The sequence below is a fragment of the Lepus europaeus genome, chromosome 8 (assembly GCF_033115175.1).
Source record: "Lepus europaeus isolate LE1 chromosome 8, mLepTim1.pri, whole genome shotgun sequence".
Taxonomy (NCBI): domain Eukaryota; kingdom Metazoa; phylum Chordata; class Mammalia; order Lagomorpha; family Leporidae; genus Lepus; species Lepus europaeus.
The window spans coordinates 109,839,967-109,859,503 of NC_084834.1; the positions used below are offsets into that span (position 1 = coordinate 109,839,967).

General features: G+C 37.6%; 1 protein-coding gene across 2 annotated transcripts; it reads left to right on the forward strand.

The window, feature by feature from the left end:
• The first annotated feature begins 912 nt into the window (after window positions 1–912).
• GNRHR (gonadotropin releasing hormone receptor) lies at window positions 913–16,441 on the forward strand. Of its 2 annotated transcripts, none has more exons than XM_062199258.1 (3): window positions 913–1,431; window positions 12,444–12,663; window positions 16,197–16,441. In XM_062199258.1, exons 1-3 carry the CDS (start codon window positions 913–915, stop codon window positions 16,439–16,441), a joined length of 984 nt encoding a protein of 327 aa, XP_062055242.1. The 2 variants fall into 2 exon arrangements, with proteins under 2 accessions (XP_062055242.1, XP_062055243.1); XM_062199259.1 differs by having other exon boundaries at window positions 12,572–12,663; window positions 16,197–16,332.
• Window positions 16,442–19,537: the final 3,096 nt, after the last annotated feature.

Here is a 19,537-nt window from a genome sequence, read left to right on the forward strand (position 1 = left end):
TCCAGGCCAGCTCTCTGCTGTGGCCCGAGAAGGCAGTGGAGGATGGCCCAAGTGCTTGGGTCCTGCACCCGCATGGGAGACCAGGAGAAGCATCTGGCTCCTGCCTTCGGATCGGCGCAGCACGCCGGCTGTGGCGGCCATTTGGGGGTGAACGAACAGAAAAAGGAAGACCTTTCTCTGTGTGTGTCTCTCTCTCACTGTCTAACTCTGCCTGTCAAAAAAAAAAGTGCAGTCATCCCAAGCAGCTGCTTACCCCACTGCACCATAATGCCTACCCCTAAGTAAAAATTAAAAAAAAAAAAAAGTGTGATTTAATTGAATGTAGCCCAATTTGTATTAAACTTATTCTAATTGTTTAAGTATTGATTTGGTGTTTTGTGTAGTATAGTTTTAAATTAACATATTTGTACAGTGTAATCAAGCTCAACATTATATGTTTGAAAAATAAAACACAACAAAGAAATGCTTTGTAGAAATGTATTAAGTTCTGGAGACAACAGTTTTCTATTGGACAGAAAACTAATTTTTAAAAAACTCTCTCCATAATGTGATCTGAATAATATCATGATGTCTTTTTTAGTTCAAAATCAGGCTTCAAGTGGGCTTCTTCACTTCAGAAAACTGTTGTGAAAACCAGGCCATCTGCTGAAGCGGTCCAGTTACACTCGGCCTTCAGGATGTGTTTAGCATGCTCTATTTTAGCACTCTGTTGGATTACAAACCCACAAAACAAGATCACCTTGATCTTTCACATTAAGTCTAAAGTATCTCAGACATACAATTTGACATAAATCTAGAACTGTGACGTTTCCATCTAAAGAAGGCATAAATAAAAGGGGAACTCAGGTTCACTTACAATAAGTCATCAGAAATACAAGAAACACAGTCTCAAAGCTCTGTCACTGGCAAAATATGGAAAACAGTGCTTCTCCTGAACAGAATCAAAATCACTGCTCAGCCATCAACAACAGCATCCCGCTGATGCAGGGCAACCTCCCCACACTGACTTTATCTGGAAAGATCCGAGTGACCGTTACTTTCTTCCTTTTCCTACTCTCCACAACCTTTAACGCTTCTTTCTTGTTGAAACTCCAGAAGTGGACTCAGAAGAAAGAGAAAGGGAAGAAGCTTTCAAGAATGAAGGTGCTTCTAAAACATCTGACTTCAGCCAACCTGTTGGAGACTCTGATTGTCATGCCACTGGATGGAATGTGGAATATCACAGTCCAGTGGTATGGGGGAGAGTTCCTCTGCAAAGTCCTCAGCTATCTGAAGCTTTTCTCCATGTATGCCCCAGCCTTCATGATGGTGGTGATCAGCCTGGACCGCTCCTTGGCCATCACAAGGCCCCTTGCTGTGAAAAGCAACAAGCTCGAACAGTCCATGATTGCCCTTGCCTGGATCCTCAGTAGTGTCTTTGCCGGACCACAGGTAAAACATTATTCTTGAACTTGTTAGGATGGTGATCACAGATCTTTTATCATAAATTGAGTGAAAGACTTTGCAAAGGCCTTTCCAGTGCCTGAGCTATGGAGATCAGAGAATGAAGTTTAATCCTGACTTTGTGGTTACCTTGGGCAAATTTCTTAACCTATATGGGTTTCTCTACCTTTATTTATAAAAAGGGGATAATGTGTACTTCACATATTTTTGTGAGGATTAAATAATGTATTAAGCTGACTAGCATAGTCTCTGTAATATAGTAAATCCTCCTCAAAATGTAACTATTATCAAAATTGACCTCATCTCCTTCTCGTTCTATCTATTTTTCTGGTTGACACGGATTTATGTTTAAAGCATTTTAGAAACTGAAAATATCATAAGTAGAAAATAATTTTTTTCTTATTTGGGATTCCTTACATGGAAACTTTTAAGAATTCTGTCAATACAGCTTAAGGAAAATGACTCTTTGTTAGTATGTTGTCCTGTAGTTTGTAGTTTTATGAGACTGAATAAAGAGGAAAAAAAAAAAAAGAAAAGGAAATCTTAGATTTCAGAAAACTTGAACATTTCCCTGGGGTTAGCTTGCATTTTGCTGGCAATATGTTGTTGACAACATGATGGCCCTCTCCCATGGAAGGCAGACACTCCTCCAGATCGCCTTTATCAGGATAATCCAGCTAACTGACCTGAAGAATATGCCTTTCCAGCACTCTGATCACTGAAGAACAAATTTTTACAAATAACAAAGACTCTTTCTATGCTTATAAGTATACTACATGGTGAACCCAGGGTCCACAGATATGTGAAGAACTACAGGAAGATTTAGCTAGGTTCCTCTAGAACCTTGTCTCTATAAATGAAATTTACCTAAATATTCTAAACTGGCCAAATGGTTACAAACAAAAAGCATAATGAATAATTCACTAAATATTGCGAGAAACTAGAAACATGAGTAAATTTTTGCACAAATTCTTAACTAAGTTTTTGCATAGAACTTAACTACTATTTTATAAATATTAGATAAATCTAATTATTATATGTTTATGGTAGAAAAAACGGGAAAAATTAAAATGTTTTCCTGGACAAAAAGTATACTATAAGGACTCTCACAGTGATTGAAATAAGAGAATAGGTTTAGTAAATGTGTCATTTGAAATGTAGTTATTTAGCCAAGCCTATTTCCATTCTGCTTCTTCCAACTATGAGTGTTAATCTTTCACTGGTTTTCTTAGAAAAGTTAAACACAACATTGTGTAAACATTTTGCTAGTATTGATGAAACAAAGATATACAGCCAACAAAGAAAATGGAGTTCAGTTGTGGAGATAAAATTTATATAAAATTAATATAACTATATATTAAATAATGTTAAACCTACTAAAACTTTAAAAAGATGAAGAGTTGTGTTTGATTTGAAATGTGAAAGAAGACTTTCGTAAAGGTAAATAAGCTGACGTTTCAAGGATGAATGATATTTGGGTAGGAAAAAAGTCAAGCATCATATATCCTTTTCAATAAAGGCTAAAAAGTGCAACTAATCTTCATAATACTATTTTGGCTGATTGAGAGTTGACAACAGCAAAAAAATTAGATGTGGTGGTTAACCGTTTTCCTTTGATCTCACAGCACATGATTGCCATGAATCCAAGTGATTATATACATGTTTGCCCGTCTTTGCCATGAAGGTATTTGTGGTGGAGACTCTTGTGTCAAACTTAATTAATATCCACAGTACCTAATAAGATATTCATCAAAAATAGAAATTTAAAATGTTTGGATAAATGAATAACTTGGGGCTTACCAAATTTATATCATAGAAGACACTGATAGTCTTGAAAAATTCTAAAATTAATGTGGGAGCCTTATTTTTTTTATTAAACTTTTATTTAATGAATATAAATTTCCAAAGTACAGCTTATGGGTTACAATGGCTTCCCCCTCCCAAAACTTCCCTCCCACCCACAACCCTCCCCTTTCCCGCTCCCTCTCCCCTTCCAATCACATCATGATTCATTTTCAATTCTCTTTATATACAGAAGATCAGTTTAGTATACATTAAGTAAAGATTTCAACAGTTTGCCCCCATTAGCAACACAAAGTAAAAAAAATACTGTTGGAGTACTAGTTATAGCATTAAATAAGAGTGTACAGCACATTAAAGACAGAGATCCTACATAATATTTGTTTTTAAAAATTAATTAATTTTCTATGCCATTTCCAATTTAACACCAGGGTTTTTTTTTTTTCATTTCCAATTATCTTGATATACAGAAGGTCGATTCAGTATATAATTAGTAAAGATCTCATCAGTTGTACCCACGCAGAAACACAAAGTGTAAAAATACTGTTTCAGTATTAGTTATAGCATCACTGCACATTAGACAACACATTAAGGACAGATCTCACATGGGATGTAAGTACACAGTGACTCCTGTTGCTGACTTAACAATTTGACACTCCTGTTCATGGTGTCAGTAATCTCCCTAGGCTCTAGTCATGAGTTGCCAGGGCTATGGAAGCCTTTAGAGTTCGCTGACTTTGATCTTATTCCGATAGGGTCATAGTCAAAATGGAAGTTCTCTCCTCCCTTCAGAGAAAGGTACCTCCTTCTTTGATGGCCCCGTTCTTTCCACTGGGATCTCACTCACAGAGATCTTTCATTTAGGTCTTCTTTTTTTTTTTTTTCTTTTCCATGGTATCTTGGCTTTCCATGCCTACAATGCTCTCATGGGCTCTTCAGCCAGATCCGAATGCCTTAAGGGCTGATTCTGAGGCCAGAGTGTTGTTTAGGACGTCTGCCATTCTATGAGTCTGCTGTGTATCCCACTTCCCATGTTGGATCTTTCTCTCCCTTTTTGATTCTATCAGTTAGTATTAGCAGACACTTGTCTTGTTTGTGTGATCCCTTTGACTCTTAGACCTATCAGAGGTGGCATGTACCAATGCCATCTCACTAGTCCAAGTGATAAATTTTTTTTTTTTTTTTTTTTACAGGCAGAGTGGACAGTGAGAGACAGAGAGAAAGGTCTTCCTTTTCTGTTGGTTCACCCCCCAGTGGCCGTTGCGGCCGGCATGCTGATCTGACACCAGGAGCCAGGTGCTTCTCCTGGTCTCCCATGCGGGTGCAGGGCCCAAGCACTTGGGCCATCCTCCATTGCACTCCTGGGCCACAGCAGAGAGCTGGACTGGAAGAGGAGCAACCGGGACAGAATCGGCGCCCTGACTGGGACTAGAACCCGGGTTGCCAGCGCCGCAGGCGGAGGATTAGCCTATTGAGCCGCGACACCAGCCAATGTGGGGAACCTTATAACCTCTGTGTGTTCTATTCAAAAAATAAAATGATATTTTTAATTGACAAATAATAATCATATATATTTGTAAAACATAACATGATGTTTTGCTACATGTACATATTTTGTACTGAGCAAATCAGGGTAATGAGCATATACATCACCTAAAACAAAAATATGGTTTTTTTAGGGGTCAGCACTTTGGTGTAGCGGGTAAAGCAGCTGCCTGCAGTACTTGCATCCCATATGGGTGACCGGTTCAAGTCCTGATTGTCCACTTCTGATCCAGCTCTCTGCTATGACCTAAAAAGCAGTAGAGGATGGTCCAAGTCCTTGGGCCCCTGCACTCACTTTGGAGACCTGGGAGAAGCTGGTTCCTGGCTTTGGATCAGAGTTCAATCAATAGTATTAAATAGGATTAAAAAAAAAAAAAACAGGGTTTCATTCTCTTTGAAACAGCTCTCGAAAAAGCTAAACTGTTGATTTTTTTAAATTCCTTTATTATTTAAATTATTTAAATTCCATTATTTTCACCTAACTGTATCATGATAATAGAAAGATAATGTCGGCCAGCGCCACGGCTCAACAGGCTAATCCTCCGCCTTGCAGCACCGGCACACCGGGTTCTAGTCCCGGTCGGGGCACCGATCCTGTCCCAGTTGCCCCTCTTCCAGGCCAGCTCTCTGCTGTGGCCAGGGAGTGCAGTGGAGGATGGCCCAAGTGCTTGGGCCCTGCACCCCATGGGAGACCAGGAGAAGCACCTGGCTCTTGCCATCGGATCAGCGCGGTGCGCCGGCCGCAGCGCGCCAACTGCGGCGGCCATTGGAGGGTGAACCAACGGCAAAAAGGAAGACCTTTCTCTCTGTCTCTCTCTATATACTGTCCACTCTGCCTGTCAAAAAAAAAAAAAAGAAAGAAAGAAAGAAAGATAATGTCAAATATTGCACTTATCTATATTGATGTAGCAAAAAGAAAATATGAAATTAACTTTGAATTGCTTAGGGATTTTTAGTCTAACCTCAAGTCATTATTCTACTAGAGATTTATGTGACTATGAGCACAAAAAATGATGGAACTGTTTTGTCAAATGACTCATCCTTACTTTCAACAAACACTTTAAATATATAAAGCACTTTAATGAAGTTTCCTCAAAATTTCACAAAGCTGATTTTATCTTAGGAACACATTAACTCTAAATGGTCACTAGAAGCCATGTTGCTGCTCCTATTTCTTAAATAAGAAAATTAAAGTCTAACTCTTGAAAGTAATGGTGCTCAAACCATTATGGCAATAATCCAAAGTAAGCAATACATACTCCATTGAGACCTGGTCTGTCTCTCACACACCTATACCTAAGAAAAAGTTTTTTAGAAATAAACATTCTGTTCCTTTTCACTTTTCAGTGTTGGTTACAACTCATTGATGGATACTTCTATAATTTGAAAAACACTGATTGAAAAGGACTCAACGGCTTTCCTAATGTCACTTGGCCTGTTGTACTCATGTCTTCTTAATAAGTTTTTATTTAATTGTAGCCATCTGTTTTGTCTGTGAATAAAAGAGGTTTCAAACCTATGACTAATATTACACATTGTGATAGGGAAAATTAAGAAGGGAACAGCCTTTTTATTCTAGATTTTGACACACAGTAAGAGACTCTCGTGCTGCACCATGCTCTTCAGACAAGTCCTTTCACAAAGGCACATCTTGTTGTGACCAATTTATATTAAATGGATGACTTTTAAGAATTTTTTATTTTGGGCCGGTGCCATGGCTCAACAGGCTAATCCTTGGGCCCTGCACCCCATGGGAGACCAGGAGAAGCACCTGGCTCCTGGCTTCAGATCAGCGCGGTGCACCGGCCGCAGCGGCCATTGGAGGGTGAACCAACAGAAAAAGGAAGACCTTTCTCTCTGTCTCTCTCTCTCACTGTCCACTCTGCCTGTCCAAAAAAAAAAAAAACGCAAAAAAAAAGAATTTTTTATTTTATTTATGGTATAGAAATTTCATATATTTCATATATACAGATTCACAAACATAGTGATACTTTTCACCCTACCCTCACTCCAGCCCATGTTTCTCATCCTTCTTCCTTCTCCATCTCCTATTTGTATTCTTATTTTTCACAAAGATCTATCTTCAGTTAACTTAATACTATAATAAGATTAACCCTACACTAAGTAAAGAGTTCAACAAATAGTATGAAGAAAAAAAATTGTCCCTCAACAGTCAAGACAAAGGCTGTTCAAAATCATTACAAGTCAAAATGTCCATTTCACTCCTATAGATAACATTTTAGGTATTCTATTAGTTACCACAGATCAGGTAGAATATATGGTATTTGGCCGGCGCCGCAGCTCACTAGGCTAATCTTCCGCCTTGCGGCGCCGGCACACTGGGTTCTAGTCCCAGTCAGGGCACCGGATTCTGTCCCGGTTGCCCCTCTTCCAGGCCAGCTCTCTGCTGTGGCCAGGGAGTGCAGTGGAGGATGGCCCAAGTTCTTGGGCCCTGCACCCCATGGGAGACCAGGAGAAGCACCTGGCTCCTGCCTTCGGATCAGCGCGGTGCGCCGGCCGCAGCGCGCCAACCGTGGCGGCAGCCATTGGAGGGTGAACCAACGGCAAAAAGGAAGACCTTTCTCTCTGTCTCTCTCTCTCACTGTCCACTCTGCCTGTCAAAAAAAAAAAGAATATATGGTATTTGTCTTTTTGGGACTGGCTTATTTCACTAAGTGTAACGGTTCTCAGTTGTATCCATTTTGTTGCAAAAGACAGGATTTCAGGTTTTTTTACTGCTGTGTAGTAGTCCATAGTGTGTATATATATATATATATACACCATAATTTCTTTACCCATCAACAGTTGATGGACATCTGGATTGATTCCTTATCTATTTTTTAAGGTTCAAAATATACGGTCTCTATTTTACTCTTTGGTTCTAGAATTATACTTTTAAGATTTACTACTGTCATACTATGACTACTATTCTTTTTTTTTAATAATTTTATTTAGGTTATACAAGTGTCATATATTTCATATATGCAGACAGTGACACTTACCCCCATACCCTCCCTCTTACCCATGCTCCAACCCTTCCTTCTCCCTCTCACATTCTGACTCTTAATTTTTACAAAGTCCTATTTTCAGTTTACTTAACCCTACACTAAGTAAAAGAGTTCAACAAATAGTATGAAGAGGGAAAAAAAAAAAACACACACAGTTCCTCAATGGAAGAGACAAGGGCTGTAATCAATCATCAAATCTCAAAATGTCTATTTCACTCCAATATGGTACATCTCAGGTACTGTATTAGTTACCTTGGATCAGGGAAAACATGATATTGGTCTTTTGGGGACTGGCTTATTTCACTAAGTATAATGGTTTCCAGTTGTGGCAATATTGTTGCAAAAGACAGGATTTCATTTTTTTATAGCTGAGTAGTACTCTATAGTGTATATACACCATAATTTCCTTATCCAGCCAACAATTGGTAGCCATCTTGGTTGATTCCATATCTTAGTTATTGTGAATTGTGCTGCGATGAACATAGGAGAACAGATACCTCTTTTATATACTGATTTCTTTTGGTTTGGATAAATTCCCAGGAGTGGGATGGTTGGGTCATATGGTAGATCTATATTCAGATTTTTGAGGTGTCTCCATATTCAGATTTCTGAAGTGTCTTCCACAGTGTGTATCTTCCACAGTGGCTGCACCAGTTTACATTCCCACCAACAGTAGATTAGGGTAACTTCCCCCCCCCCCCCATAATGGCCAGCATTTATTGTTTGTTGATTTCTGTATGACAGCCATTCTAACTGGGGTGAGGTGAAACTTCATTGTGGTTTTGATTTCCATTTTCCTAATAGCTAGTGATCCTGAGCATTATTTCAAGTGTCTTTTGCCCCTTTGAATTTCCTTTCTTGAAAAATGCTTGTTCAAGGCTGGGGCCATGGCTCACTAGGCTAATCCTCTGCCTGCAGCACTGGCACCAGGGATTCTAGTCCCAGTTGGGGTGCCAGATTCTGTCCCGGTGGCTCCTCTTCCTGTCCAGCTCTCTGCTGTGGCCCGGGAAGGCAGTGGAGGATGGCCCAAGTGCTTGGGCCCTGCACCCGCATGGGAGACCAGGAGAAGCATCTGGCTCTTGGCTTGGATCGGTGCAGCGCACCGGCTGTGGCGGCCATTTGGGGGTGAACCAACAGAAAAAGGAAGACCTTTCTCTGTGTCTCTCTCTCTCTTACTAACTCTGCCTGTCAAAAAAAAAAAAAAAGAAAAAGAAAAGAAAAGAAAAGAAAAATGCTTGTTCAAGTCCTTTGCCCATTTCTTAACTGGATTATTTGTTTTGTTGTTTCTGAGTTTCTTGAGAGCTCTTGATAGTAGATTCTGGATATTAATCCTTTACCAGTTGCATAATTTACAAATATTTTCTCCCATTCTATCTGTTGCATCTTCACTTTGCTGCATGTTTATTTTTCTCAGCTTGACACAATCCCATTTGCCAATTTTGGCTTTGACTGCCTGTGCCTCTGGGGTCTTTTCCAAGAAGTCTTTGCCTATGTCAATGTCTTGCAGAGTTTGCTCAATGTTCTTTAGTAATTTGATGGTATCAGGTCATAGATTTAGGTCTTTGATCCATTTTAAGTGGATTTTTGTGTGCAACTTTAATCTTCATATGTTGCTGTTTATATTGGCTCTCTACTACTTAAATATGGTTGATACTGTAATAAACAACCCAAAGCTTATATAAAGGTGGGTTATTTCAAAGTTTTCAAAATTTAGCTTGCATTCTGACTAACCAGTGAATCTGAGCAGACTGCTCCCTGGTCACAAAACCATATTACATTGAACACTATGTATCCAAAGTACAGTAATTCATGTACAGATAGTATGATTTCTAAAATTAGTTTGTGAAAAAGGAGAAAGAGGAGTAGAAGGAGAATAAGGGGTGGGGAGATGAAAGGAGATGAGAGTAGAGAAGTGGAGGGGAGGGAAGAAAGGAAGGAAAGAAAAGCAAGGAACACACCCTAGGAATACCTCTGATTTAAGACCATCTGGTAACTCTTAACAGCAAAAAAAAAAAATTCTTAAATTAGGTGTGCCCATTTTCAACTTAAAATCACATGATTTCTAATGAGAGTTATCTAAAACTGCAGAATTCAAGAATAGCAGATTATTTACAGAAAGAGTTCATATCCATAGCATATCTCTGATAATACGTAGCATTACATTTTGACAGCTTTCAAATTCTATAGTCAACCCAGGCCTGCAGGCAAGAAATATGAACCACTCCTTAGTTTTTGGCATAAAGCTGTGTGGTCTGAAGATGTGTGGAGGCTTGCCCTGAATGCACATAGAATGCACTTCTCAATTTGGCAAGAAGTTTAAATTCAGTAAATACCTACCACACATACACAGTATGCCAACATCGTGGTACAACATAATAGCAGCATACTAGTAGCAGAAACTACAACAATGATAATAATTATGATGATAAATAATATTTCAGTGCATAAATATGCTCCAGGAATTGGGCTCAATGCTTTTACATGCAATAGTTGATGTAATGCTCCAAACAACAGTATAAATTATAAATAATTTTCTTCTTATTTTATACATGAAGAAACTAAGCCAAAAAACATGACATACCCAAGATTACTGTCTAATAGATGAAAATGTCTGTATGCCCTTCAACTCAGTGCTAGAGCTTTGAACTACTATTCTCTACTACACTATGTAATGTTATCTATTTATTTTATTCCTATAAGATGCTAGGGAAGAAACACTTAAACTGAATTAAAAATGGCTAAAGATGTCAGGAAAAAACATAGTTTGCATTTATAAATACATATGGATACACATAAAACTTGTAGGCCTCAAATTTCTATAATAAAGTTTATTTAGCACTAAGTGTGTGCCAGGTACTACTCCCAGGTGCTTTGCATGTATAAACTCATGCAATTGTCATAACAGTTCCTAGAGGTGGATACTATTATTATCTCCATTTTATGTGTAAGGAAACCAAAACATGCCATCTGAAGATAATTACCTTCAGGAAAAGATTAGGTAATAGTGTAATTGGTGTGGGGTAAATTGAGCTAAAGATAATATTCTCAGAAAGGAGCACCTGTAATTGACTATAAAGAAGGAAAACAGAATGTTTTTGTTTATGGAAAACACTGATAAGAACCGGGGCCAAGGATAAAAGAGAAAAACAGAAAAATAAAGAAATATAATCCAAGGACAAAGCAAGCACTGAAAATTAAATGGATCCCATATATTTCTCATTCAAATGAACATGGCCTTGGGACATAAAATAAACTGAACCAAGATTAAAGCAAATGAATTTACAGACAAGATTCCGAAGTTTAAAACTTTCAGTCTATCTTGGCTACAGATTCTACACAGGTTGACTATATTTGGCTATACAGGTTATTTACGGGTTCTATACAGGTTGGCTATATTTCCACTACCAACTATGAAATTCCCTGAAAGAGGGATATCTGGTTTATAACAGAGCACCTTGTTTAGTTATTTCTACCAAAAAACAAGCCTTTGTAATATCATTTGTCTCTTTTTTTAAACCATAATCATTAACTTTAATCATAGTACTGTTTCAAAGTAATTGAAGGTTTCACCTTTATGGCTCAAAAACATTAAATTATAAGGTGTAAGTGTGACCTATTGTAGAGCAGAAAGTACAACTCAAGTCATCTTTTCCAAGCCCAAGGAGGCACAGTATACAGTTAAGATTTTAATGAAATGGATGATTCTCCAGTTCTATGTAAAGTAACCCTCTAAACACTTTTAGTAATAACATCTCTTGAGTCTGATTCAAAACTGTTGAATAAGGTCAAGTTGCAACGAAGTATGGAAAACTGAAAGGCTCACTGTTGTGAAGAAAAATGTTGGTTGGGATCCTAAGATAAAATCAGTTGAATGCACTTGCTTGAGTTTCCTGACACTAAGATTGATACTGTGATCACCATGCTCCCTCTAGTGGATTCATTTGAAAATTCTATTTCCCCTTGAGGATGAACAAAGATCTAAAACTGGAAATGTAGGGTTGCTGAGTAAAAGGTAACTGTATATGTAATTATGCTACATATTATTGCCCAAATCCCCTCTATAAAAATATACCAATTTGCATTCTTACTAGCAAGGTCAACATACTATGCTGTAATTTTAAATTTTTTGCAAATCTAAATACTGAAAAGTGGCACTTTCGAGTAGCTTTAATTGACATTTCTATTATCATAAGTGATGTGGAACATATTTTCACATGTTTAAGGGCCACTTTTATATCTTTTTTGTGAGCTCTCTCTGTTCATGTGTTTTTACCCTTTTTTTATAAAGAATGTCATTTTAATTGGAGTTTCTGTCTAAATATGTGCTCATAGCTTTGGAAGGAACATACTAATGTATCTGAAAGCAAGAATACAAACAAGGTTTAAATTTCTGACTGAAATAACCTCCCCCCCTCCCAATCCCAACTCCTACAGATTCACTCACACTTTCTCAAACATAGTTTAAGAAGTAAATGTCCACTATTTTTAATAATTTTTCAAAGAATGCCAAAAGAGTATTACTAGGGAGCTTGGAATTTATTTTAGGAACATGTTAGAAGGCTAGAGGAAAATGGGAGAGAAAATTTTCAAACACTGTTCTTCAAAAAGTAACATAACTTTTATATTTTCATTTTTCTTTTCACACAGTTATACATCTTTAGGATGATCCACCTCGCAAATGGATATGGGCAGACAGAAGTTTTCTCTCAATGCGTAACACACTGCAGTTTTCCACAATGGTGGCAACAAGCCTTTTATAACTTCTTCACCTTCAGCTGCCTCTTCCTTATCCCACTCCTCATCATGCTGATCTGCAATGCAAAAATCATCTTCACTCTGACACAGGTCCTTCATCAGGATCACCACAGTATGTATTCCTGATTTAGTGAGATGGGTGGTTTTTAAACAGCAATACTCAAAGCAGAGCGGCTCTTGCCATGTGCTACATACTATTCTAAGCAGTTTACATATATTAGGTTTTAATTTTTGCCATCAGCCCATGAGATAATACTTTTATTATCCACAATTTACAGATGAGATAATTTAATATTCTGAAGTTCTAAATTTGCACTATAGAATTGAAGAAGAAAGGACAATTGTTTCATTAAAACTCATGAAAGGCAAGAAAAAATTGTTCCCACAAGGCCATAACAACAATACACCAAATACCTGATATAAAATGTAACCTGCTAAATGCTAGCCAATAGGCTTTTACAGTCAAGATGTTTTTTCACAATCAAATCCTTTATAACTTTATAACATAAAGTATGCATTCTCCTGTATCCATATATATTGATGTATAAAATACTACTAATATCTAATTGATTATCTAATCCAGCATATTTCTCAAAACTAAAATTTATGAATTCTTGAAATAACTGCAATTATGGTGTCATGGCATCCAAAAACATGCTATTAATAATATCACACATAAGTTATATCTGACACAATTCAAAAGAAAAATCATCTTATTTATTATGACATGATGACTCTCAGCAGATACTCTCAAAAGAAAATAATCTACAATATAAACTTGGGCAGTTTCCACCTCTAGGCACAAAATGGTATTTGACATTTCAAAAACAGTATATTCATAACCAACTGGCCTTCAAAATCTTTACTCTAGAGAAATTCAATTCAATAAGGGCTGTCTTGGAAGGGCACAGGAAGAATAGAAAGATGAACCCTCAATACAAGTTAATAGGAATATGAGCAGCAAAGAACAGGAAAACAAAATACAGAGGCAGGGATACATAGCTCAATAATACTAACACATTTATTCAAGTATATGTAACAACTGTTCAAACTGATGGAAAGTGTGCTGGGTGGAGTATCATGGTGAATGAGGCAAACCTAGTAACTACTTACTCTGCCTTTCTGGAGTCTACAGCAAGCAGAGAAGTTATAGTGAACAGTAAACCAATAATCAAAAGCAGAAGCAGCATAGGAATTTGCAGATACCTCTATATATTTTCATATTTAGCCACTGTGCCAAGCCAAAGTGCTTTTTATTTTCTAAAGATGTATTTATTTATTTATTTGAAAGTCAAAGGTGTAGAGAGGGAGGGAGAGACAGAGAAAAAGAGAGATCTTCCATCTGCTGGTTCACTCCCCAGATGGCTGCAATGCCCAGTGCTGGGCCAGGCCAAAGCCAGGAGCCAAGAGCTCTATCTGCGTCTCCCATATGGGTGACAGTGGCCCATACACCTGGACTATTTTCTGCTGCTTCTCCTAGGCCATTAGCAGGGAGTTGTATTGGAAGTGGAGCACTTGGGACATGAACCAGCATCCACATGAGATACCAGCATCACAGGCAACAGCTTAACCTACTATGCCACAATATCAGTCCCCAACAATGTTTTTAAAATATGTTCACTTTTACTGATTGCTTTTTTACTGATATGTCACTGAAGTTCACAGATACTGAGGACTAAAAGAAGGAATGCATGAAAAGGGCATGGGCCATAGTAAATGGCAATTAGTTTTGTCTGACCAAAAATAACAGTCTATATTCAATAAATCATTCATGTTTACATTTCTAGTCCAAAATTAGTTTTATAATTAAACCATTATACATGTAAACATCTTCCTCCATATTCCCACTCTTTGGTGATCAATGATTAAGAAGTTATAAAACACTAAACAGCATTATCTGTATCCCTCAAAAAATCATGAGGTGTTCAAAAAGTTCATACATAATGCATACTAAGAAAAACTATGTATGATTTTTAAATTTTTTGCACCAAAATAAATTTATTTTTATCCTTTGATTCCATTTTTGATTAACTTTTTGGGTATTTCTTATTTTCTTTAGAAGATTTATTTATTTATTTATTTGAAAGGCAGAGTTACAAAGAAAAGGAGAGACAGAGATCAATCTTCCAACCACTAGCTCACTCCCCAAATGGCTGCAACAGCTAGGGCTAGGCCAGGCCAAAACTAGGAGCCACAATCTTCATCTGGGTCTCCAATGTGGGTGCAGGGGCCCAAGCACTTAGGCCATCTTCTACAGCTTTCCTAGGTGCATTAGCAGGGAGCTGGATGGAAGTAGAGCAGCCAGGACATGAACCAATACCCATACAAGGTGCTGGGCTGCAGGCCATGGTTTAATCTGCTGTGCCACAGTGCCAACCCTAATTATTTCTTATTTTAAAACAGTTGTTTTGAGTTATGAAATATAAATTTCTAGCACTTCAGAATTGTAGCTTTTTCTACTTAAGAAGTAAGCCCTCAGCTTTAGGAGAGGCAGTCTATTAAAGTCAGCAAGTCCATTAATACCAACAGGTTTTTTTTCTTTTTTTTTTTTTAACCTAGAAGCCTTTTATTTAAGGTACACAAACTTCATGCATTTGATATATACAAATTTAGAAACATAGTGATTCTTCCCACATTACCCTCCCTCTTGCCCACACTCCTACCCTTCCTCCTCCCTCTCCTATTCCCATTCTTATTTTTCACAAAGATCTATTTTCAATTAACTTTATACCCATAAGATTAACCCCACTCTAAGTAAAGAGCTCAAAAAACAGTATTAAAAAAAAAAACTGTTCCTTAACAGTTTTCTTCAGAAGAGCAACCTATGAACTTGTATTATGGGTATTTTGTGTATAATGGGTAAAATGAAGTACAGATATTAAAGAAAGAAGCAAACATTTGCGGTAGCTCATTTGAGGCAAAACACTTTCATCCATTATCTTTAGTGGCAGAGGCACTCAATGAGTATAGTTCTGTGTAAAGTCATAATTCAACTCAGCTCAAACTCTGCCTATGCTCTTCAATTTATGTTTTAAGAATATGAAGGTTTGGCCAGCGCCGCGGCTCAACAGGCTAATCCTCCGCCTTGCGGCGCCGGCACACCGGGTTCTAGTCCCGGTTGGGGCGCCGGATTCTATCCCGGTTGCCCCTCTTCCAGGCCAGCTCTCTGCTATGGCCCGGGAAGGCAGTGGAGGATGGCCCAAGTCCTTGGGCCCTGCACCCGCATGGGAGACCAGGAGAAGCACCTGGCTCCTGGCTTCGGATCAGCGTGATGCGCCGGCCGCAGCGGCCATTGGAGGGTGAACCAAAAAGGAAGACCTTTCTCTCTGTCTCTCTCTCTCTCTCTCACTATCCACTCTGCCTGTCAAAAAAAAAAAAAAAAAAGAATGTGAAGGCTCCATATTTCAAAACCAGATTTGGTGGAAACTAAATTTAAGAGCAGTTGCATTTTTTATTTTTCTACTAATTATGTCACAGCAGAAAACTTGGGTGTAAAAACCTTCCAAACAAATCATCATTATTAAAATACTGGGAATTTTCTCTCATTATATTCATTTGGTTGAATTAGTAATACCCTTTTCCTTTTGGTCTTTCTTGGTTTTGTTAGAAAACTGGTCTTTAAACAACTATTCTTTTCTCTAACAGAACTACAACTGAATCAATCCAAAAACAATATACCAAGAGCACGGCTGAGGACCCTAAAGATGACAGTTGCATTTGCCACTTCATTTATTGTTTGCTGGACTCCCTACTATGTCCTAGGAATCTGGTATTGGTTTGATCCTGAAATGTTAAACAAGGTGTCTGATCCAGTTAATCACTTCTTCTTTCTCTTTGCCTTTTTAAATCCATGCTTTGACCCACTTATATATGGGTATTTCTCTCTGTAAGTGATACACAGGAAGTCATTTAAGAAGGGCAAAGTAAAGAATTTCTTCACTAGGGAATGATAAATACAAAAGTTGCAGCACATCTGCATGCAAACAAAGCAAGAGTTATGCTTAAGCAATCATCCTTACACTTTGAGAAACTGTACTGACAGTGCCTGTTATAAGGGGGGAAAATATTTTCAGAAAAAAATACTAAAATGTTTTCTTTCAATCATCATCTCTGCCATTTCTGGTTTATTATCACTTTCTGCTTGTACAATAATGTACAAATATTTAAAATATTCACAGTTGAAGGCAAAAACAAACATACAGTATTAATCTCAGCATGTCAGAGTTTTTCTCACAAAGGGGCTTAGTAGCAATTCCAATCATCTGCCATAATAAGACATACAACACAGAGACAGGAAGCTCCCTGTCCGGAAAAACCATTTTCTCCTCCTGTGGTTAAAAAATAAAATTAAATTAAAAGTAAAAAATTTTTAATAAAATAAATCTAATTTTCTCTTTGGCTTCAAAAGCATTCTGATATTTGGAGCACTCAGTAGCCACCCCACCATAGACACCACCAACCTGACTAACTACAAATACTTCTTCACTCCACTTGTGTGGTACAGGGTGTGAAGTATCTTGTTACTCACTATACAGAAATTTTGAGAGTTAGCATTTGCACAGAGGTTTAAACATTTTTCTAGGCTGTAGTCTATGGAGTTGTGGAATTAAATGTCAAAACAATAACATTTTAAAATATAACTAAGATACACTGATTATGTTTTATGTATAATAAATCTTCTTATTAAGATGAGGGATTCTTTGTCTACCTCTTGATCTTACTAAATCCATAATCCATAAATCACTAGGAAAAAAAGTCAAGCAGATGTACAAGCAAAAAAGATGTTTGATATGTAAAAGTAACTTTGGAGAAAAAAAATGATACAAAGACAGAATAGAGTATGGAGATATGAGGGGTAAGAAAAGAAAATCTCACTCTCTATAAATGTAAAACTAACACCTACTAATAGTCACATTAAATGCCATGGCTTCCAAAATTCATCTGCACAAAAACACCTTTTTTATTTAATTCAGACCTGTGTCTAACCCTCCTGTGAAAAATGCCACAGTATGAAAATAATGGGAGTATAATATCCTTCTTAATGAGAGCAATTCAACCTTTAACATTTTTAAAATAGGTAAGAGTCACAAAAGATAAAACATAGTTTCCAAATATATTTAGCCAAGTGGGAATTCTGGAAAAGTAAATTGCTGATTAATGGTAAGTCCTCCTTTTCTTATTTTTCCCCTCTCATACTTTTAGCTCTGTAGTATTATTTTCTTGTTTCACATATATATTATTTCATTTTGTGTTACTATAATAAAAATACTTACAGCTGAGTAAATTTACAAAGAAAAGAGGTCTTTTTTTTCTCTTGTTTGGATTTTTGGGCTTTTGTGTTTTGCTTTTTGGGTTTTTGGTTGGTTGGTTTTCTTTTGGCTCATGGTTTTAGTGACTCAAAATAGCTGGTAATGGATTTCCTGCTGTAAGGATACCAAGACAATGCAGGGAATTACATTGCAAGAGAGAGGGAATGGTGCAGGTGTGTGCCTTCTGGTTTCTTTTCTCTCTTCCTACAAAGCCACCAGTATTCCACCATGGGGTCTCCACCCTGATGGCCTTATTTGATGTTCATCACCTCCCAAAGATCCCATCTGCAAGAAACATAGTCTGATGACACTTTCTTAACAGCTCACAAACAGAATTAAATTTCAATTCATGAATACTTAGGGGACACAAACAAACCATATCCAAAACATGGGAACCTTCTACCTTATTTTCTAATTCTGTCTCATTGGGCTCTTTCTTTCAATGTTTTCTTTCATATCTTCTGATTCCTTTAATTAACCAATCCATGGCTCAACTCTACAGACAAAATGTACATGGCTGAAAATTTGTAGTATACTAACATGCTCATAGCTGGCCTGTATACTCATAACAAGATCTGTTATTCTTCTAGACAACACAGGAATGTAGATCAATTGCAACAAGACTAATCTTTTCTAAGATTCTTTATTTGTTAACTTATTCCTAAATTTACAATAATTTTTACTTCTGAATCTATGGGCAAAAATAACAAATGTAAATGGCACAATCAAAGGGCTTTATTATTCATTTGTGCAATGAATGTGTCTCAGCATAGTTCTTAGGTGTTCATAAAACTGCTCTATTTAGGTATTCCCTATACGCTTTTCTTATAATTAGCCAAAGGGCTATTCAAAGTCTTGATGGAGGGGTCCCTAACCTGTGGTCCATGCACAAAACTGTATTTTCCATGTATCTTTTTTACTTTTGTCTTATTTATATTGTTTTATAACATCATCCTAAGACTGGTTTTATAAACTACACCAGACTACTAAAGCAGTGTATGGCACAAAAAAATGAATCTGTACCAGATTTTGTATATTTATAAGGAAGTTTACTATAATAAAAATGTTTCAGAATTTATTCATTAGTTTATAACATGACTAATAAAGTTAATATTGAAGCTAGATTGACTCAATATGGTTAATCATTCTTTTCTAAAAAATAGTTTTTAAAAAATTATTGTTTGAGGCCAGCGCCGTGGCTCAACAGGCTAATCCTCCACCTTGCGGCGCCAGCACACCAGGTTCTAGTCCCGGTTGGGGCGCCGGATTCTGTCCCGGTTGCCCCTCTTCCAGGCCAGCTCTCTGCTATGGCCCGGGAAGGCAGTAGAGAGAGGATGGCCCTGCACCCGCATGGGAGACCAGGATAAGCACCTGGCTCCTGCCATCGGATCAGCGAGATGCGCCGGCTGCAGCGGCCATTGGAGGGTGAACCAAAAAGGAAGACCTTTCTCTCTGTCTCTCTCTCTCACTATCCACTCTGCCTGTCAAAAAAAAAAAAAAAAATTATTGTTTGAGAGGGAGGGAGACAGAGAGCTCTCATCCACTGGTTCACTCAAATGCTTGCAACAGCCTGGGCCAGACCAGCTGAAGCTAGGAGCCAGGAAGTCAGTCCAAGTCTCCTATGTGGCTGGCAGGAACTCATGAGAAATTCTAAAACTTCAAAATGTATTGTAAAAC